General features: G+C 47.6%; 1 protein-coding gene across 3 annotated transcripts in view; it reads right to left on the reverse strand.

Moving 5' to 3' along the window:
- Nucleotides 1-17031, reverse strand: part of shc1 (SHC (Src homology 2 domain containing) transforming protein 1) — a 32383-nt gene extending 15352 nt beyond the window's left edge. Inside the window, exons 1-2 of one of the 3 annotated variants that reach the window (XM_064354212.1) lie at nt 16720-17031; nt 6661-6701 (exon numbers count right to left, since the gene is read on the reverse strand). In XM_064354212.1, the coding sequence (XP_064210282.1) occupies nt 6661-6672 (12 nt within the window). In that variant the 5' untranslated portion in view covers nt 6673-6701; nt 16720-17031. Of the gene's footprint in view, nt 1-6660; nt 6716-16719 lie in introns of those variants that run through there. The other 2 variants (XM_064354220.1, XM_064354203.1) reach the window with 2 other exon arrangements.
- Nucleotides 17032-19106: the final 2075 nt, after the last annotated feature.

Here is a 19106-nt window from a genome sequence, read left to right on the forward strand (position 1 = left end):
GCGCGCGCTGCAAACGCGTGCGACTCCACGGACCGGGTAGCCGCCAGCGCGCGTGCTTCTGGGGGGGGGGGGGGGGGGGCGCTGTGAGATCCGGTCTGACGCCGCCTCGCTGAACAGCCTGTGTTAGCTCCAGACTCGAGTTTCTGGTTGGAGCCACGGCGGTTCGTCTTAAAAAAAGGAACGCGCGCACGGCAGGCTGATCGATACGCCAGCGGAGAGCAGAAATAGTGTACAGGCAGTGCAGTACACAGCACTGTCTAGCGCTCCAGACGAGTATAAAAATGCAACAAGATGTGCCACTCACACACCAACTAACTTTCTCTCTCCCTGCTTCCCTCCTCCCTTCGCTTCTCACCTCTCCTGCTCTTTCTCAGACGCTCTCTCCCTCCTCTCACTCCTGCTTTTCTCCTCTCACCTCTCCCTCTCAGATGCTCTCTCCCTCCTCACTCCTACTCTTTTCCTCACCTCTCCCTCTCTCTCTCAGACGCTTTCTCCCTCCTCACTCCTGCTCTTTTCCTCACCTCTCCCTCTCTCTCAGACGCTCTCTCCCTCCTCACTCCTGACCTTTTCCTCACCTCTCCCTCTCTCTCAGACGCTCTCTCCCTCCTCACTCCTGACCTTTTCCTCACCTCTCCCTCTCTCTCTGACGCTTTCTCCCTCCTCACTCCTGCTCTTTTCCTCACCTCTCCCTCTCTCTGATGCTCTCTCCCTCCTGTTCTCTCTTCCTCACCTCTCTCCCTCTCTCTCAGACGCTCTCTCCCTCCTCACTCCTGTTCTCTTTTCCTCACCTCTCCCTCTCTCTCTCAGACGCTTTCTCCCTCCTCTCACTCCTGCTCTCTTTTCCTCACCTCTCCCTCTCTCTCAGATGCTCTCTCCCTCCTGTTCTCTTTTCCTCACCTCTCCCTCTCTCTCAGACGCTCGCTCCCTTCTCTCACTCCTGCTCTCTTTTCCTCCAGACGGTTGCCTGCCCCCTCTCGGCCGAGCGGAGTCTGCTCCTGTCTTTGTCCTCCTCCCCCACCCTCTTTATCCACACCACCTCCGCCTCCTGCTCCGACGCCCTCTCGTTCCTGAAGCTGTTCTCCCTCTTCTCCCGGAAGCCCTCCCTCTTCCTCCAGACGATGTACTCCTCTTCCACCTCCGGCCTATCTGCCTCCTTCTCGCGCACCACCACCCCCTCCCTCCTCTTCCAGATGACCTCCGCCTCCACCTCCCCCCCTCCCTCGTCACTTCGACCGTTCTCCAGATTGTCTCCTTTATCGGCACCTCCCTTCTGACTGAACCCTTCCTCCTTCCTCCTCGCGCACACACACGCACGCACAAAAACTTCAATTTCACAAACGTGATACAAACAAGCACAAATCTGACAGATATACAGACAAACCGGTATAAACAGGGGACTATAGACGTGTGTCTATAACCCCACCCCTGACAGTATCTGTATGGAACAGTATGGCTCTATTGTGTTAAAGCAGTGGGGTGAACAACAGCACCGTCTGATTACAAACAGCAAACAAAAGTCCCAGGTGTGAGAGTGTAGAGATTAAAACGGCAGCACAAACAGTGATCAGAGAGTGGATTACGGGATGATCACAACCATTAGCATCGCAATTATGCGGCCAAATCCGAGTCCTAACGACCCGGTTTGAAGTTCCACCTTGGGATCCCTGAACATTAGGTTCGTTAAAACTAATTAATAAATCAATCGCACGCTCATTAAACTGCGCCCTCTTAACTGGAGGGCGATACTACAAAAAACAGTCTTGGTTTGGCGCGTCAAGCGTGGCTGTTGTTCGTTGGTTCCTGAGTGACCAGGGTTTCTGCCGGTCAGATAGTGAGAGCAGCGCACAGAGCTCCTCGCTTCGTGGCGGTCGCGCGGTTTCATTCACAACGCTATGATAGCACAGGGCACCTGTGGAGCGCAGGTCAGAAGCGGGGACTGCGCCATCTGCTGCACTACAAAAACATAGTCCAACGGAGTTCAATTCGCAGTCGGTGAATGTAGTATTGAGCAGCTGCGCATCGATGTCACTTATCTACTCATAACGTCAATGGACCAGTTAACAGCGGTTACAGCCAACGCGACGATAAACAGTCAGTAAAACTCTAGCAGGCGCTAACACCCAGGAGCGACTGTAGTGCAGCGGCCTACAGTAGTTTGACTAAGCATCCAAACCAAGTTAAACCAATTGCATCGATTTGGTTGTTACTAAATAAATGCTGTTGAAACGTTTAGGAGGGTGCCTTTGGTTCACGCAACAGACAACACCTCAGTGTAGTGCAGTGTAAAGCATAGTACCACAGTGTATATCAGTGCATAAGAGTGAAGAATCACATGGGTCAAAGCAGCACCATAGACCGGTAAATAAGTTAAGCCCAAGACAGTTCCAACGTCTAACAATGCGCTGCTATATAGCAACCGTGTAGCGCCGCTGGCTCTGATCAGTGATAGTCAATGCAGTGCTGTAAAGGGCTATATGTAGCACCCAGTTAGTGCAGCGCATAGATAGTCAACGCAGTGCAGTGGCCATAAGGTCCAGTGCAATGTGGAGAATTGCAGTGCAGAGCAACAGCAGTCTGATCAATGTGGACGACGTGAACGGACGCACCTTTCATTACCGAGCGTTTAAAAAAAAATCTAGAACCGCAAGTACAAGCATCAGTTAAAACGCGTTAAGAAGTCGCACAAACTACCGCACGAAACGAGGTGAAAACGTCGCACCTGCGGGTACTGAGATCCCGCTCTGAGAGAGACAAACAGAAATGCACAGCGTACTTGGGTGCATCTAAGGTCAGAGTGTAACTGCATGGATTTCCTTAGTCAAATATCATACGGTCAAAGTGGATCAAAAAAACTGTAGGCTAATGTTCACTACAGTTGTAGATCGGCACTGACCAATAAAAATGTGTAGTGTAAGTGCAGCATAGTATGGCGGAGGACAGACCTAATTAGTGCCTGTCAAATGAGCGTGGTGTTAATTAGTGCAGAAACAATAGCAGTGTGTGGCCGCCAGAGCAGAACGGTTCTCTTCAAACTAAATGAAGCCTGAGTAGACTACACCTCTGTATTAAAACGTTAGAAAACTGGCGCGCTTGCATACAGCACGATTTATAAATCGGTACTGAAACGACTGTGTTTAGCCTATGCCTACCTTCGAAGGAATGACCGGTTTTTGCCGCCAGCGCTCGCGTTAACGAGAGCGTCAGTGTGGTCTTAATATCTCACCGCGTCTAACATGAAGTCTACCGGGACAGGGTCACGGTAGGACAAACGATTCGCGAACGTGGTTAAGACTGTATGGCTCTGTGAGTGAACGAGCACCTCAAACCAGATTTGGTTCAAAGGCACGGCTTCTGATACTGTACACAGCCTGTCACGTAAATATATATACGTTGTTTTAAAAAAAAAAAAAAAACTATAATTACACAAACTGGTTCATTGAGAACCGATAGCACCAGTTAACTCTAGTAAAAAAGAAATGAAACTTACAACATCATTGGCACTAATACACTATGACAACAGTCTACGTACAAATCCATTAGATTTTTAAAAAAATTCTTTTTAAATTTCTACAATACCAAAATCATTGCAACTATTACAGCACTAGCACAATTTGAAATAAATCTATAAACTATCAACTACACACTAAAACTAATCATACACAAATTCTCTTAACAATTACATTTATTTACAGGAGATAACAGGATTCTATTACTTCCCCCCCCCAACTTACTGTGAAAACAGTGTAACTAATCAGTATTAACATCCAAACAGTACATCATTCAGAACTCCAAAAAGGAGTCCTGAAAAAAACACGAAATATTGCTCAAGGAAATCATTCACAACAGCTGTAGACACTAAGCCACTGTGTGTGAGCTCCCAAGATAAAATCACTTAAAAGCATTTTGCATATCTCCACCCTGAATACTTCTGTGAAAAACAAGTGACAAGTTAAGTGACAGCAACAAGAAATACTTGAACATCACAGACTGAGACGTAAAAGGATTCAAAGACAAAAGAATTGTGTAAAAATGTATATATAAATCCTTCAAATATCACTAAGATTGTGTATTTTTAAGAAATGCTTTTTTTTAAGTGAAGTGAAAATCTATATTGTTGTTCCCAGTTCTGGGAGTAACCGTCTAATTTTCCAGCCTTTATCCTCAGTTCACCCCCTCGGTGTGAAAAGGGAAATATTCCCCTGCACCTCTCTCTTCCTCAACAACAGATAGTACTGCTGGGCACCGGCATGCTATAATGGCTGAATGTGTTCATTTATTTGAACAGGTTTGCTTGGTTCAATAGCAGCTCTACTATTTTAATAGACCAAGCCAGACAGTGACTCCCCTCCCTCCCTAAACTATTTCCCCCTTTGATCCTGTCTCACTCGCTCGCGTTCTGCCAGAATCACCGATTCGGGGCTAGCTTTTCATTTCTCCCGTTTATCGCTCGCTTCTCTCCCTCTCCTTGGCAACCAGCTGGTGCTGGGAAAAAGCAGGAAGCCTTCCTTTCTTCTTCCTTCCACCTGCCTTCTAGCATCCCCTCTCTCTCTCTCTCTCGCTCGCTCTCTTGCTCTCTCTCTCTTTCTCTTCTCAGCTCGCGTTGCCTGGCGTGATGCAGTGGTCCTCTGGCTCTCCTCTCCTCTCTCCTCCCCGTCTGGTCCCGGGCACTCCGTCTCCTTCCTTTTCTTTTTCTCTCCCTCTCTCCCGCTCTCTCTCTCTCTCTCGCTCTCGCTCTCTCTCTCGCGCTTTCCTCTCTTTCCCTCCCCCATCCCCCCACCTTCCCCCTCCCCCATTCAGAGGAGCCGCTGCTTCCACATCCCTCGCTCCGTCCCCAGCAATGTCAGTCACCGAGCGCGCACGCGCACACACACACAAAGGCGCGCACACACACACACACCCCACACTGCTGCCTGCCCTCACTTTCTCCTATTATGTACACACACTACGGAAGGAAGGAGGGAGGGAGGGAGGGAGGGAATAATAATGCAGACAAGTGCTTCAGAAATAGCTCCTCCCTCTTTGGTCCCAGGTAACCTGAGAGTGGTGGTTGTGGGTGTGGGGGGGTGAACACGGAGGAACAGAGGAAGAATGGGGGGGGGGGGAGACTCTTTCCTTCCAGTCTCCCATTCTTTCTCCCACTGTCTCGCACCGGTCGGCAGTGTGTGTGGCTAGACAAAGAGGCAGAATGAATGATCTGCCATGATACAGTTTAATGTGAACAGGCTAGTGCAGCGACATGCTATTTCACCATTACAGTACGCTGCATCATGACTGTCTGACATCTGCTATTGTGCTGTGCTGCTTCAGGTTCTGGGTTGAAAGAACACCAGAACAATGGCATATGCTAGACTATTAGGCAAACATCCCTGGGTGAATTCAAGGGTTTACCAAGCCCAGACTCACTGAAAGTAAAAGACAAAAAAAAAAAAAATTCATATAGAACAGCCAATCCTAGGGTCAATGATGAAACAGTCCTGCCAATGCGGACTACGGCAGTGTCTGAGAAACAGTTTTAGATGTGTTTGAACAGTGCTAATGCAGCGGCGGTGGCGGCCACAGTCAGTCACAGAGGCCCACAGTTATAATGAAAACCCGTCAGTAATGGCGTCAGTTCTCATTAAAACGACCCTTTAGTGGGTCAGACCATGAAATGTCAAGCACGTAACAACCGCACTGGAATTAATTCAACATCAGAATTACAATGTCAATGACCCCAGGCATGACAAGAAATTAGAGGGGGGGGGGGGGGCTACAAAACACACGTTCACCCACACACACACACACACGCGCGCGCACGCGAACACACATGTACACACGCACAGGCACACAGGAAGGGGAATACAATTTATAACGCACACACAAACACACACGCGCACGCACACGCGCACACACACGCACGCAAACACACACAGGAAGGGGAATACAATTTATAACACACACACAAACACACACACACGCGCACACACACGCACGCAAACACACACAGGAAGGGGAATACAATTTATAACACAATCTGAAGAGCCTACAAGCAAAGAGTATAAAACCCCTGGCAAAAAGAACCAATCAGAGGAATGAAGACCCAATCCACCGACACCCCCACCCCCCCCCCACCTTCCCAAGAGAACTCATCAGGTCGGAAGAGAACCCAAACGGGAGCCCGGCAGAATTGGGAGAGGGAACGAGTGGGGAACGCACACCACAGCATACGGAGGGGGAGAGTGGCCAAAAAGCTATGTGCACCAGGCAGGAAGTGATTCTCACACCCATCCCTTCACCAGTGAAATGTCAACACTTTGGCATAGGGGTTGCTAATAATACCTCACGCTTGAATGGGCAGACGAAAGCACTGCCATCGACGGCAATGCAGCTGCACAAGGGCTGGATCTTAAACTCAAATCGCCTGCTGGTACAGTAGTGCTCAGATTTCCCAGCCGCTTGGGCAGTTAATCCCAGTGTAATATTTTTTACTCATTCCCTAAGGGAAATAATCCATTCTGTTCCTCGGGGGGAAATATTCACCTGGAACGCACCAGGATCTAACAGCGCAGAACAGCGTCTGCTGCGTAAACTGCATCATCGCTGGCGAGCTCCGGCCCGTGAGGTGAAGACGCGCGCAACCCCTATCCCTCAGCGGCGCTCAGGGAGGTCTCAGAGTCTTACCACGTACTCCATGGCGCAAAGCCCTCTGCGTGCCTGTGGCCCTGGAAACACCACAAAGCGCATCAGACGCACATCGCGCACACACACACACACACACACACACCTGCCTTTTCACAAAGAGAGAGAGAGAGAGAGAGAGCGGTTAGGGAGCCTCGCTCGCCCTGGCCGGGCGTGTCGCTGCGTGCGCGCCGGGGTGCGCCTGGCAACAGCCCACCGACTGCCCCCCCCCCTCTTCCTGGACGGCGAGTCACAGGCGGGTTGGGCGGTCGTGCCGAGGCAGACGGGGAGGAACGAGAGGAGAGGAGCGGCCCGGGGTGGGGAGGGGGAGGGGGAGGGGGAGGGGGAGGAGCGCGCGTGCTGCAGCTCGCTGTCCTCCCCTGCCCCCGAGCCCGCGGAGCCTGCGGCAGACGGGCGCGCATCCGCGCGTATCAGCCCATCGGCTGGAGCGCTGCGCCCTCGGGGAGCCGCCGCCGCCGCCGCCGCGCACCGCGCGCCGCCTCCCCTCAGATGACTCCGGACGCCGTCCTCCACACTCACCGGGACTCCAGCCTCCAGGGGGCTGCAGAAACAGGACCTGAGACGGGAGAGCCAAGCCCAGGTGCCTCTGGGACAAAGAGCTGGGCTGTCTAAGGAGGGGATGCGAGGGGGGGGGGGGTGGAGCGCATTTTAGGATGACTTATTGGGAGAGCTGGATACTATAAGGATGCAGACGGATATTGTAGAGGTATCCCCAGTTCCCCCCGAGCTACATTAAAAAAAAGCCCAGTTTTTCCAGTATAAATGCCCCCTTTAGGCACACGTATTCCTTCCCCTGGCTGGAAGGGACGTACGCAATATTACTGGAAAAGCGAGCGAGTTTCAATTCTGAGAAAGATGCACAAAAATGTATTTCCTGCGCGCCCATGACCGGCGCCGCCCCCACGCCGATCGACGCCCACCGCTACTACGCTTTTCTCCGTCACGCCGCCCGCAGACGGTGTCCTCGCTCCGTTCCTGGCGGCCTCCGCTCTGAGCGCAGATGGCGGGGCGTCGTGCTCGCGCCGCGAGGCGCCAGACTCCCCTCCTCCGGGACGGCCTCTCTACGGCTCGCGCGGGGCTGAGGGGGCAGATCCAGCGCGGAAAAGTACAGGGAGGTTCGCGTCCCGTCTGTCGCGCGACAGGCTGCGAGAGCTAGCCGCGAACGCGTTAGCGACCGATTCGCCGAAGCGCCCGCGCGCGTCGGGTAACTGAGCAATCTCAACCGACGAGGGCGAGGGGCACGGCTCACAGGCGCAGTGACACATCACGTATATGTGGGGTTGCGAAACACGCTCCGGCCCGAAGAACGGCCTTCCTGAGGCATCGTCTGAGCGAGGGTCGCGTCAAGTTTCATCTTCTCCACGGTTTTAGTTTTCATTTCAGGCTGCGTCTAGTCTCAGCTGTCTGAGCTCCATTTTATTTTCTTTTTTTCGAAAAATGCGTCTGGCTGTCAGGTTCTCCCTGAATGTATAAATAAATTAAAGTCTGTTTTTTTTTTTGCTCGCGACGGCTTCAGAAGCCGTGAAAGGGCTCGTCGAATAGCAGAACTGGGAAAAGCGCCTCGTTCGGAAAAGGGATTCATGAATTACCACGAATGATGGCGCAGGAATAAGAGCGACTAAAAAAAGGAACCATTGAGCGGCAGACAAGATCTGCTGAATGACCAGCAAATGGCTTGCGTCAGTACTTCATGGAACATCTTACCGTCTCAATTCGTAGAATTCAAACTGTAAATTGAATACTTTTTCCGTTTTTTAAAATGAAAGTAAGATGGTAATAAGGATTTGTCTAAATATGTCTGAAGACAATGACATGGCCTACTTAAAAGCACAGGAGAAATATGAAAAAATGAAAGGGGGCAGGTTCAATCTAATCTTTGTCATCAAGCAATTCCAGTACTGCATGACTCAGCCCGTCATGATGAATAGTGTTTGTCTCCGTTAACCCAGAGACGGAACGTCCACATCACCGCCAGGTTTCAGTGCATCGTAAAAAAAGTTCACGTTTATTCTGAGTAGTCATTTCCTGTCATATTTATAAATCAGACACGCCCGATCTTAAGTCCCTTTTGCCTAAAGATTTGCCCCTGGCGGTGCAGCAGGGTGCACTGTACCCACTACACGAGCCTTGTGAATCACATGTAATTTTTTATGGCCCTTGGAGATGGTTTAACGGGTGCACAAGCTTTGAAAGCCTTTTGTGGTCCCCACCACCTCCAAGTATTTCTTACCCTAGTTTTGATTTCAGTAAGAGCAGAACGTTTTGTTGGTCTCCTTTGGTCTGAGTAGGCACAGACAGGGTGACGTTACGTACCTAGGTCACAACACATTTGATCAACTTCAGACAGCAGTGACATAATCCCGCCTTCTCCACCACACTCCTGTGTGAGGTATAGTGAGTGTTGTGGCATAAAACTGCTGTCATCTAGGCCAATCCCCTTTACAGTAAAGAACTGAGACCCTGAGATGACCACATCTAAATGAATCAAAGTTATTACTTAATTATTACTTATTATTTTTGCTGAATTAGCTAGCAAAATTGGGTAGTGTTTCATCTGCACCAGAAAGAACAAAGAAAAAAAATCCAGTGTGCAATTTCTGCATGTGAAACTGAAAACATCCTCAACACTGTGCTCAGCCTTATCGCAGAACGGCTTGATCTGCCGAGCAGCATCCTGAACGCAGGCAGGGGCGCATAATGCAGGCTCAGCATTTAATTAGAACTGATGTCAAAGATATTGGGCGATATTCATTGAGGATAACAGATTTAGAGACCTTGGGGATAGGCACAAATTATAACAGTGGGTATCTGCACTGTCAGGGCATAATGCAAATCAATAGAGACGTGAAACATCACTTATTAAACGGAACATACTTGCCTCCTACGTCCTAAAACAAAACCATGAAATCCATTTCGGCCTGCGGCGTCAGAGAGTTTGGTTTTAGGCCACGGGATTTTAAAACTACTCCTACTCAGACCATTATCACACTGAGGCAAAGCCACCCACCAAATAAAGCTGTGGAGGGAGAGAGGCTGTTACACCCTCAAACACAACACTAACCACACACTACACTAACCAGAATGCACTTAATACTAGAGACAAACATCATTCATGGCTGGTCTTTGGACATTAAACAAGATCTACCCCATATGCTATTCATTCATACTAACACATAGGCTAGCTAGCGGGGTCTACTGTGAAGCATGGTGGAGGTAGTGCCATGGCTTGACCATGTATGGCTGTCACTGGAACTGGCTCACTTGTCTTTATTGATGACCGCTGATGGCAGCAGGGGGATGAATTCTGAAATGCACAGAAACATCTTATCTTGCTCAGATCCAACCAAAAGCCTCGAAACCCATTGGGCTGCACTTTATCTCGCAGTAGGACAATGAGTGCAATCCACTGTGCTGGAGTACAGAGCCAAAACAACAAAAAATTTGTCACTGTCCAATTACTCATGGATTGCACTGCAAGTCATGGAATCTCAACATTTGAGTCACAGAAAATCATTGAATTTTACATCCAACTTAAAGTGGGAACCCTGGGTGATGTTGCTGGGAGGCAAAAAGCTGGAGAAGATTTTTTTTAAAAAACTGAACCTTCCAAGGAACACAGTTAATTACTTAGTGACAAAATGGAAGAAATATGGCACAACGCAGACGCTGCCAAGATCAGGCTGCCCGACCAAACTGAGCAACCGTGTGAGCAGAGCGATCGTCACAGAAGTGATCAGGAAGCCAGCCAAGGCAACGACAGTTGCAGGCTGCGCTGGCAGAAACGGGACCGATCGATGATCTCCTCAGCACTCCGCAGATCTGGCCTCTTCGGGGGACAGAAGCCACTTCTGAGAAAGGCCAACATTAAGTTCGCCAGGAGCCGAGTGACAGACCGCGAGACCAGGTTTTGTCATCTGACGAGACCGAAATTGAGTCATTTGGCCAGAAAAACAATTTACTGTTCAACGCAAAGCAAACACAGCCCATCACCCAGGGAACCCGATCCCTACCACCAAGCGTGGTGCTGGAAGCGTGGTGCTGTGAGGCTGCTTTTCAGCAGGAGGGATTACATTTGTTAATGAGAAATCAAGATCATTCTTTTTTTTTTTTAAAAGCTGAATAAAAAATGGTTTCTGCATCTTGCGTCGAATTTGTGCAGGTGAACAGAAAAAATATTGCAATGCGTTAAAACCGTAAAGTGTAACAGGACAAAATGTGAAAAACTCCAAGGGGGCTGCACATATTCTGAATGAGCTGGGTATCCATCTTTTAAGAGTGGGTTAAGACACAGCTTTGCACCATAGTTGGCCGAGTGCTGTATTCTTCCAAAATATCGAAAGAAATGACTGGCAGTTACTTAATGTACATAAGTTACTGATCTGGTGAGCAGCCAGCACAATTTAAAATCCTGACAGGATCACAAACCGAAAATTCCCCAGTAAAACCACAGACAGAATCAATGCCATTTGGCTAGTACACAGGAAGCAGATTTTCCCTATGTAACCTGAAACTGGTCACTTTTCTGGCATAAAACGTTCCACTGACTCTAAAACTCGTGTCCTAATTGGCTGAAGCCTGCCAAATTTGAGCCAAGGAACCAATGAATTCGGTCAAACGACAGCCCGGTGACTGAGCAGACTTCATGCCAGGGACACGTCAGCCAAGTAAGCTGGTGATTTTCTGCCCTTCTACCTAAAAATCTTAATGCCAAATGATCAGCCATAATTGGCACAGACCCACTAGAGAATGCCTTCCTGCTCGATTGACTTATCCTATCAACTTCCAGCATAGAAGGTCTCTGGAGGCTGAACAACTTTATGAGACGGGCACACACACACACACACACACACACACACAAGCGTAGCTTTTCCCTACTTAGTACAGATAGCACCAAATTACACGTTACATTCTACAATTCATTACCTTGAGCAGCCATACGCTCAACGTGACAGAAATGACAAAATGAATGCAGAGTGACACGCTAATATTTGTTAGCGTCAAGGCAAAACACCCATTACACTCATGGCGTGGCAATTTATTTTAAAAGAGTGGGAGTGTCACTGATTATTATACCAACTTCTAATGGCGGGATCTATGTTTGAGGCTGCCATGGCATACATTGACAGTACTAATCCAGTAACATAATCTAATATCTGAACCCGGAAACACTGCAGTTGAAGTTTACAGGCAAACATGTGAGTTTTCTATTTTGGGTCTCTCTCTCTCTCTCTCTCTCTCTTTCTCTGTCTGCCTCCTCCTGCCCTTCTCTCTCTCCATCTGCCTCGCACTTCTACCGTTCCCTCCCTCGCTCGCTCTCCCACTCAGTGTCTGTCTGAGGCGGCCGATCGTTCAGGCTCTTTCTCTGCGCGTCTCGCTGTCTCCAGCGCGGAGACACTTTCAGGGTCACCCTCCACAGCCGCACAACAAAGGCTCCACGTTTTTTAGACACGGAACACTTCGGCGGTGACGAGGCGGGGCTGGCTCTGACAGAGCAACGCTGCCGCAGACAGCCCGGTCCGGCAGACAGCGATTAACGATCGGACGCGGGAGCGCCCTCCTTTGTCAAACTCCCCACCTGTGGGGAATGATTGACAGATGGAAAGGAACAATGGCAATATTGACCTACCTCCTGCTCACTCCCCCCTGCTATCAGCCCAGGTGCTGTACCTGTAAGTAAATATTAGCCACTACACGCTGAAAACCGGGTCTGAAGTGTAAAGACACTCCGGTGGTGCCGGCCTGTCCAACCCCACAGCAGAGCTTCTCACTCTCGTGACTGAGCGGCTAAACCACCGAAACGCTACCTGCCCCCCCCCCGATTGAGTCTGGCTGGTCTCTGCAGGCAGTGCTAGCCAGCTGGAAAGCCCCTTAGCCGCAGCCTGCTAGCAGACCCAGGAGGGGGGGCGTCACACGCTGCAGCTGTCCACAGACAAGCTGTTTGTCACAGGGCCAGTGCTGCCTGCCTCTCTGGGGCCTGTGCACGCAGTCTTCACCTCCGATTTCAGCGAGTACTTTGACTATATAATCTGTATAATGTATACAAAGTCTGTAACCTTTTTCCTTTTTGTATTTGTTGTGTCCTTATCCTACAGTGATTAACTACGTTGTTAGTTTGATGTAAGTGAAAAAAGTTTAAAAAATTTTTTTTTTTTTTTAAACATGCGTGCGTGCATACATACGCACACGCACGCCCACACACACCAGCTGGTTACCAGCTCCACATGTGGGACAGGAAAAGCGACCAAAAACGGTTCCTGTGGCCGTGAGCCAGATCGGTGGCCACTGCCAAAAATCACCACGGCCTCTGTGAAACACTGGTACCCGGCTCTCCCGTGCCAGGGAACAAAAGGATTTGTCACGGCACAATTCACGTCAGAGCAAAAAAGCCCCACGCCACAACAAAGAGAAAACCAGTCTGTGTAATTGCGCTAGACTACGCATAGCATGACGCTACAGGTGCAGCGCACTGGTGAGCGCCAGCCTTCCTGTTCGATGCAGCTCGGGTTCTTAATCTTGTGACTGGCCCAGCGAAACTGCAGTGGATCTGGGGCATGTGGTACGGTGGGCTGCGCCGTGCCCTGCAGAGCAAGGTGTGAGGTACAGTTCAGACCACAGAGCAGCTGCTGGCAGAAGCTCAGCGTTTGGGTCGTGTGTGGGAAACGTGTCGTATGTTACGGCGATTCCGTGTAGATTGCAAGTCGAGGTCGGAGCAGGAAATTGCACCCTATTGTTTAAAACATGGCTGAAGAGTTGACTGCAAGCTGGGTGACAGGGCCAGATAAGAGCCGCACAGCATCAGAGGCACAGAAACACACGGCCATTACTCAAGCCACACACACAGGCCCTCACTGCAGCTGCACACACAGGCCCTCACTGCAGCTGCACACACAGGCCCTCACTGCAGCTGCACACACAGGCCCTCACTGCAGCTACACACACAGGCCCTTACTGCAGCTACACACACAGGCCCTCACTGCAGCTACACACACAGGCCCTCACTGCAGCTACACACACAGGCCCTCACTGCAGCTGCACACACAGGCCCTCACTGCAGCTGCACACACAGGCCCTCACTGCAGCTACACACACAGGCCCTTACTGCAGCTACACACACAGGCCCTCACTACAGTCACACACACAGGCCCTCACTGCAGCTACACACACAGGCCCTCATTGCAGCTACACACACAGGCCCTCACTGCAGCCACACACTCAGCACCATGGTCCCTAAAGGCCAGCCTCTATTCCGCAATCAAACCCCCCAAACAGTTCTGATAAGAACCACAAACCAAAGAGCTGGCAGGGCTCCTGTTCAGGTTTCCATTCAATTTTATTTCACAGTACTGCTACTGCCAATCACCAAGCACAGCCAAGGTATCAATAAACTTTAATAATGTATGATGGACCATCTAGACCTAATTGTCAATAAGGCAAATTGGTTAATTTCTATTCCTGGAGACATGCCTGCTTTTAGGCTGCAGAGTGGATTAACCATTTAGCTCATCACTGGCCTATTCAAAGATAAAGTGTGTGCTCATAGCTTGTCACGGTAAACCTGTAAAATTGCCATATGCTATTGCCACTGCATCCCGTACAGACGTCAAGTCAGACTGCCATCTGCCCTGCTCCCACTGCCAGCGTTTAAACTGTCACTGCGTGCTCGGGTGGGAGGGAAGTACCTCGGCCATTCTGGTCAAAGTGAACCCCAGGTACCACAGCAGTTTATGTCCGGTAATATGCACCAGAAACAGAGAATCATAATCGTCAATAGCCCACGTGACTGTGTCCCTAGCTCTGGTTAGCCAGCCAAAAAAAGACCCCACCAACAAAAAAAACATAAAACTCAAATAAAAACACTTGGAACCAGGGCTCTACTGTTCTGAAAGGTTTTGACTCTGATAAATGGATATGTTGTTGACACTTTCCATTATTGAACATTTGTTGGGGCAAAGCCATAAATCTTCAGTCAACAAAAATAACTAAAAAACTTAAAACTGTAGACCTCACCCAGACCTCAACAACCACGTGTGTGTGTGACACACATGCATGCACGCACGCTCACACACACACACACACACGCTCGATCTCTCAGTGGCATTTCTGAAACTTTGCCATTACTATTGTTAAATAGAACAGTCATGCACTGTACTTGATGGAGGGGTTTGTGCAGAATACACTAAACACAGTTCAACTAACAGCAGAGTCTGAGGCACTGAGGAATTCTTTTCTGAAAATAAAATAAAATAAAACGGAACATGCTTTGCCATTTGTGGTCCGTGGGTTTCATTTCATTCTAATTCCACCTAAAATTCCAGCACTGGCAGTCAATCGCTGGGGGAAATGTCACAGACGGCAGCCTTCTCAGTCACGATCACAAGCAATCTGCCATTTATCCCAAGCTTTGAGTCACCAGACGCAGCTGACTGTCAGACAGTGCGGGGATGACCAGCCTCCTCCTCCTCCACCTCCTCCTCCTCAGGGAAGGGAGCGGGAGTTCTATGACGGGAACAGTGCTCCCACCAGCACCAGACCGTCTCTCACCCACCCCGTGTCAAAACAGAACCTCACATGAAAGCAGTCGGTGCATTGTTTGTTCTCATATGCACATTTTGTTTATCCCATCTGTAAGGCCTTCTGCCTACTTACATATATAAACAACACTGCCAAAGATGCTGAATGCTGTTATTAGCATAAGTGCTGCAAGTGCCAAAGCAGGAGTTGGCCATAACTCAAGACCACCAAGTGGTGAGATCCAAAATGAGACAAATGACTCATTCCAAAGAAGGAATGTACCTTTCAGATTTACATACACTTACTCATCTGAGCCCATGTACGAATCTCTCAGAATTATGTAATAAATCTACAATATAAAAAAATCATCATGTGGATTTATATGTGAACAGCATCATGAGAATACAAAGAAGGGAGGCCATTGTATTAATACATTGTGTGTTTTTTTTTTTTTTTTTTTTTTACATTGTGGCGCATTACAACTTAAAACAAACAAACAAAAATCACAGGGCAAGCAGCATGATAATAAATACACTATTCTGTGAGTGGTGTGGACTATTACCCTAATATCTGTTTTTAACAAAGCTATAATAGCTATGTAGTTAACAAGAAACTAATACACTGGCGAAGTGTTGGTCGTTCATGAGAATGTAAGAAATCCATGCCTTTACCCCTTAAAGGGCAGCGTCATTACAGCTACTACAGTAATCCTCTTCTGACAAGCGGTCATTGAATTAGTGATGTGAAAGTAATCAAAAACATCGCCACATTGGCCCACTATTAACATTAGAAACAATATCGCTATACAGCACAATAAGTTAAATAAAATGGTTAAATTGGTTAAATAACTGTTACAATAATAAAGCCATCATAAAAAATGTAAAAGCTATATAAAAGTTATTATTAATGGCTGTTTCGAAGTGAACAGCAGCAGGGTATGCTTTTCTTGGCTAACTAGTTGCTTTGGTTAACGTTGCCGGCCGGATTTATCCCTTGTCTTGGATAATGTCAGCTAGCCCAACAGTACTAATTAGCTAGATGGCCTGAAACAGCATGCCTCTCATCATAATTCATAATTCAGTGCTAACGAACATGACTAGCTAAGCATCCATTTAGCTAAACGCCGTTATCGATTCATACACAAGTGATTCACAGCTACTCGAATAATTAAATACGGATAAATAATAAGGATAAATAATAAGTAAAGTAACACACACCTCAATTTAAGCTAGCGGACGACCCAACTATACTCTGCCTCCATATTTAGGCTAGCAAGCTGCCACAACATATTTTACACGCTAAAACGTGCTTAGTTGGCTTGCTGGATAACTATTGAAATTATATCCACATCTGCCCAAATGAAATTCCTTGCAAGCAAGCTTGCTATTCGTCTAAATAACAAAGTTGTAAAGTTAATCGAATGTCTTTTACACGTTTACTAACTCACAGTACTTAACATTCCAACCAAAATCTTAACAGATAACAGTATGCTAGCTGCTGGCTAAATGATTTACTTAGCCAAGAACTTACCAGCTCTCTCCCTCGCTTTTAATTTTTATTTCGTCTTTATTTCGCCTTGTTTTCTTAATGTCCAAACTCCCTTTGCCCCTTGAAATACATGAAATAACTTCAAAAAGGTTTTTTGAAAGTTAGAACTAACTTAGTACGCTGTCACTACACACTACTGGGAGGGGGCGAGCCGAGTACTAAAACTTTTTCCTTCTTTCCTTTCCTTTTCTTCCTCTCTGATCCCCCACCCCCTACCATGGGCATCGGCCAAAAAAAAGCCACTTCCGCGAACAAATGGCGACGTCATTTGGCTTGGCGTCCCGCACCTGGCTTGTCAACTCGTGGCCTTCATATCGCCGTCTATTGGCGTTGTGCAATAACTTAATTCCCCATACACCTTTGAAAAACTCGTTCAGTGGGTATGGGCTGAACATAAATATGTTTGTTTCATTTTCAACTTCATGTCAATACTATAGTGTAAAATAGCCAACGCTTTCTGCAGATGAAGGACGGTTGAAAGACAATGCAGTTTCGTTTAATTAAGCCTGAAGAAAGGGTCATACGTGTTAATTAAAGGAGTTAAGCTCATCGTCGCTATGTCGGCCACTCACGCTCATACTGGACAAAAGTCATCAACGCGGCTGAGCAGAACACCATCCATGCAAAGTATTTAAACATGAGCCCACTACATTACCTTATTATGACAAATAAGTTGCTATATTCTAAACACTATTTATAAATTTCACTGAGAAGTTACATTACATTTTTAACCTATATACATATTTTTTAATAAATCCAATTTTAAGAAGAATAAAGAGCCTGTCCCATTACTGCATCTTCCATCTCCAATTTGGGGGAGTCCAGATTTCCCTCCACGTTTCACACAGCAGTCCACCAGCTCAGCTCAGCGTCATTGCTCTGGATGAGATTCAATTCTGGAGGAGGCTGACTGCAGGCACCCAACTGATTAAAGTTTGCTTTTGGTAATGAGACAAGGAAATTCTACTGACTCTAACACCCCGTCCCTGACATATACTATGGCTAATTGTGTGCCTCTTGCAGGGATCCTGGCCACAGTTGCCACTGGCTTGGCCCAGACATGTAGGGACAAGCTTCCTAACAATATCGTATCCAAGTTTTCCTGTGTTCTGCAAGTGGAGAATTCCCAGTCCCAGTTATCACATAAACCTGTGCCGTAGCATCAATATTTTTGTCATGTGTGCGTCAGCAGTTTTGCTATCCATGGCACAACTAGCTTCCTTCCTCAGCTGGGACAGCAGTCACTCAACACCTTCACAACCTGGGGTCACCAGACTCAGATCAGCCTTATTAAGCCAGTTGAATTCATGCGCATGTGACACACCTGCCATCTAAATAACTGTTTGATGTGTGCTTATCGGGCATGACGGCTATATGCTGTTTTGTACATGTGTGCTACAAGATAAATCTCCAAGCACAAACCCCATAAAAAAAATATTTTCTTTAAAATAACCCTTTGTTGTGTCAAAGCTAATTGGCTAAAGGAGTGGTTAGATTCACAATTAAACAATGTATGGTTCTGTTTCTCTTAGTATCTAATTTCATATGATCCTTGTACTTCTGTACAGAGGCCCACATGCCTTTTACTCCACAAATCTCTCAGTGATGCCCTCATAAAGAAGGGTGGAGGGAGGTGGGGCAGACACAGCAGGGAACACAAAATGGAGCCCCTGGCATAAAGCTGAAAAATAAGTGTGTAACACATTGAACAAGATATCCTCAGTGCGTTAGGGCAGAGTTACACTGGGAAGAATATAATTTGTTTACAGGACACTGTCCTGTCACTGACTGTTCCACCTCCCATCCTGGAGAGTAACGGTGTCTCAGTGCTTTGTGGGACTTCAATATAGTGCTTTGGGGGACATTAACAATATTATACAAATGAGATCTTATACGCACAGCACCATCTCAGATGTTATTTAGTGAAACAGGTTCCATGTCATCGTTTAAATAAAATGTCAACTTCTAACCACATACCTATCAAGAGTGCCTGTGTGAGTTCAGGGTCTGTACATAAGTGCCCCCTTGTGGTATCTATTAGAGTGACATAAATCGGTACTTGCTACACCAACATCCTGCAATTAAGCTTTTTTTTTTTAAAAAAAAGAAAAATTAATATTGGCTTAACGTTTAGACTTGAAGCAGGAGCTTGCCATAATTAGAGTTTTGATCTATTTATAAATAAAAGCTGTAATTGTGTTATATAGAAGCTAACATTATCGAGGAATATAACCATCTAAGTTGTGGTTACAGTGTCATGTTAACACAACATAAATTGCCTGCTTCTTAAAAACACTATTATTTTCACGTTATTGTTAAACATGGGGCAAACACATCACTAACAGAACGGGAAATTGTACCGCTCTGAA

This window comes from Anguilla rostrata, chromosome 1 (assembly GCF_018555375.3).
Source record: "Anguilla rostrata isolate EN2019 chromosome 1, ASM1855537v3, whole genome shotgun sequence".
In the NCBI taxonomy this organism is placed as follows: Eukaryota; Metazoa; Chordata; class Actinopteri; order Anguilliformes; family Anguillidae; genus Anguilla; species Anguilla rostrata.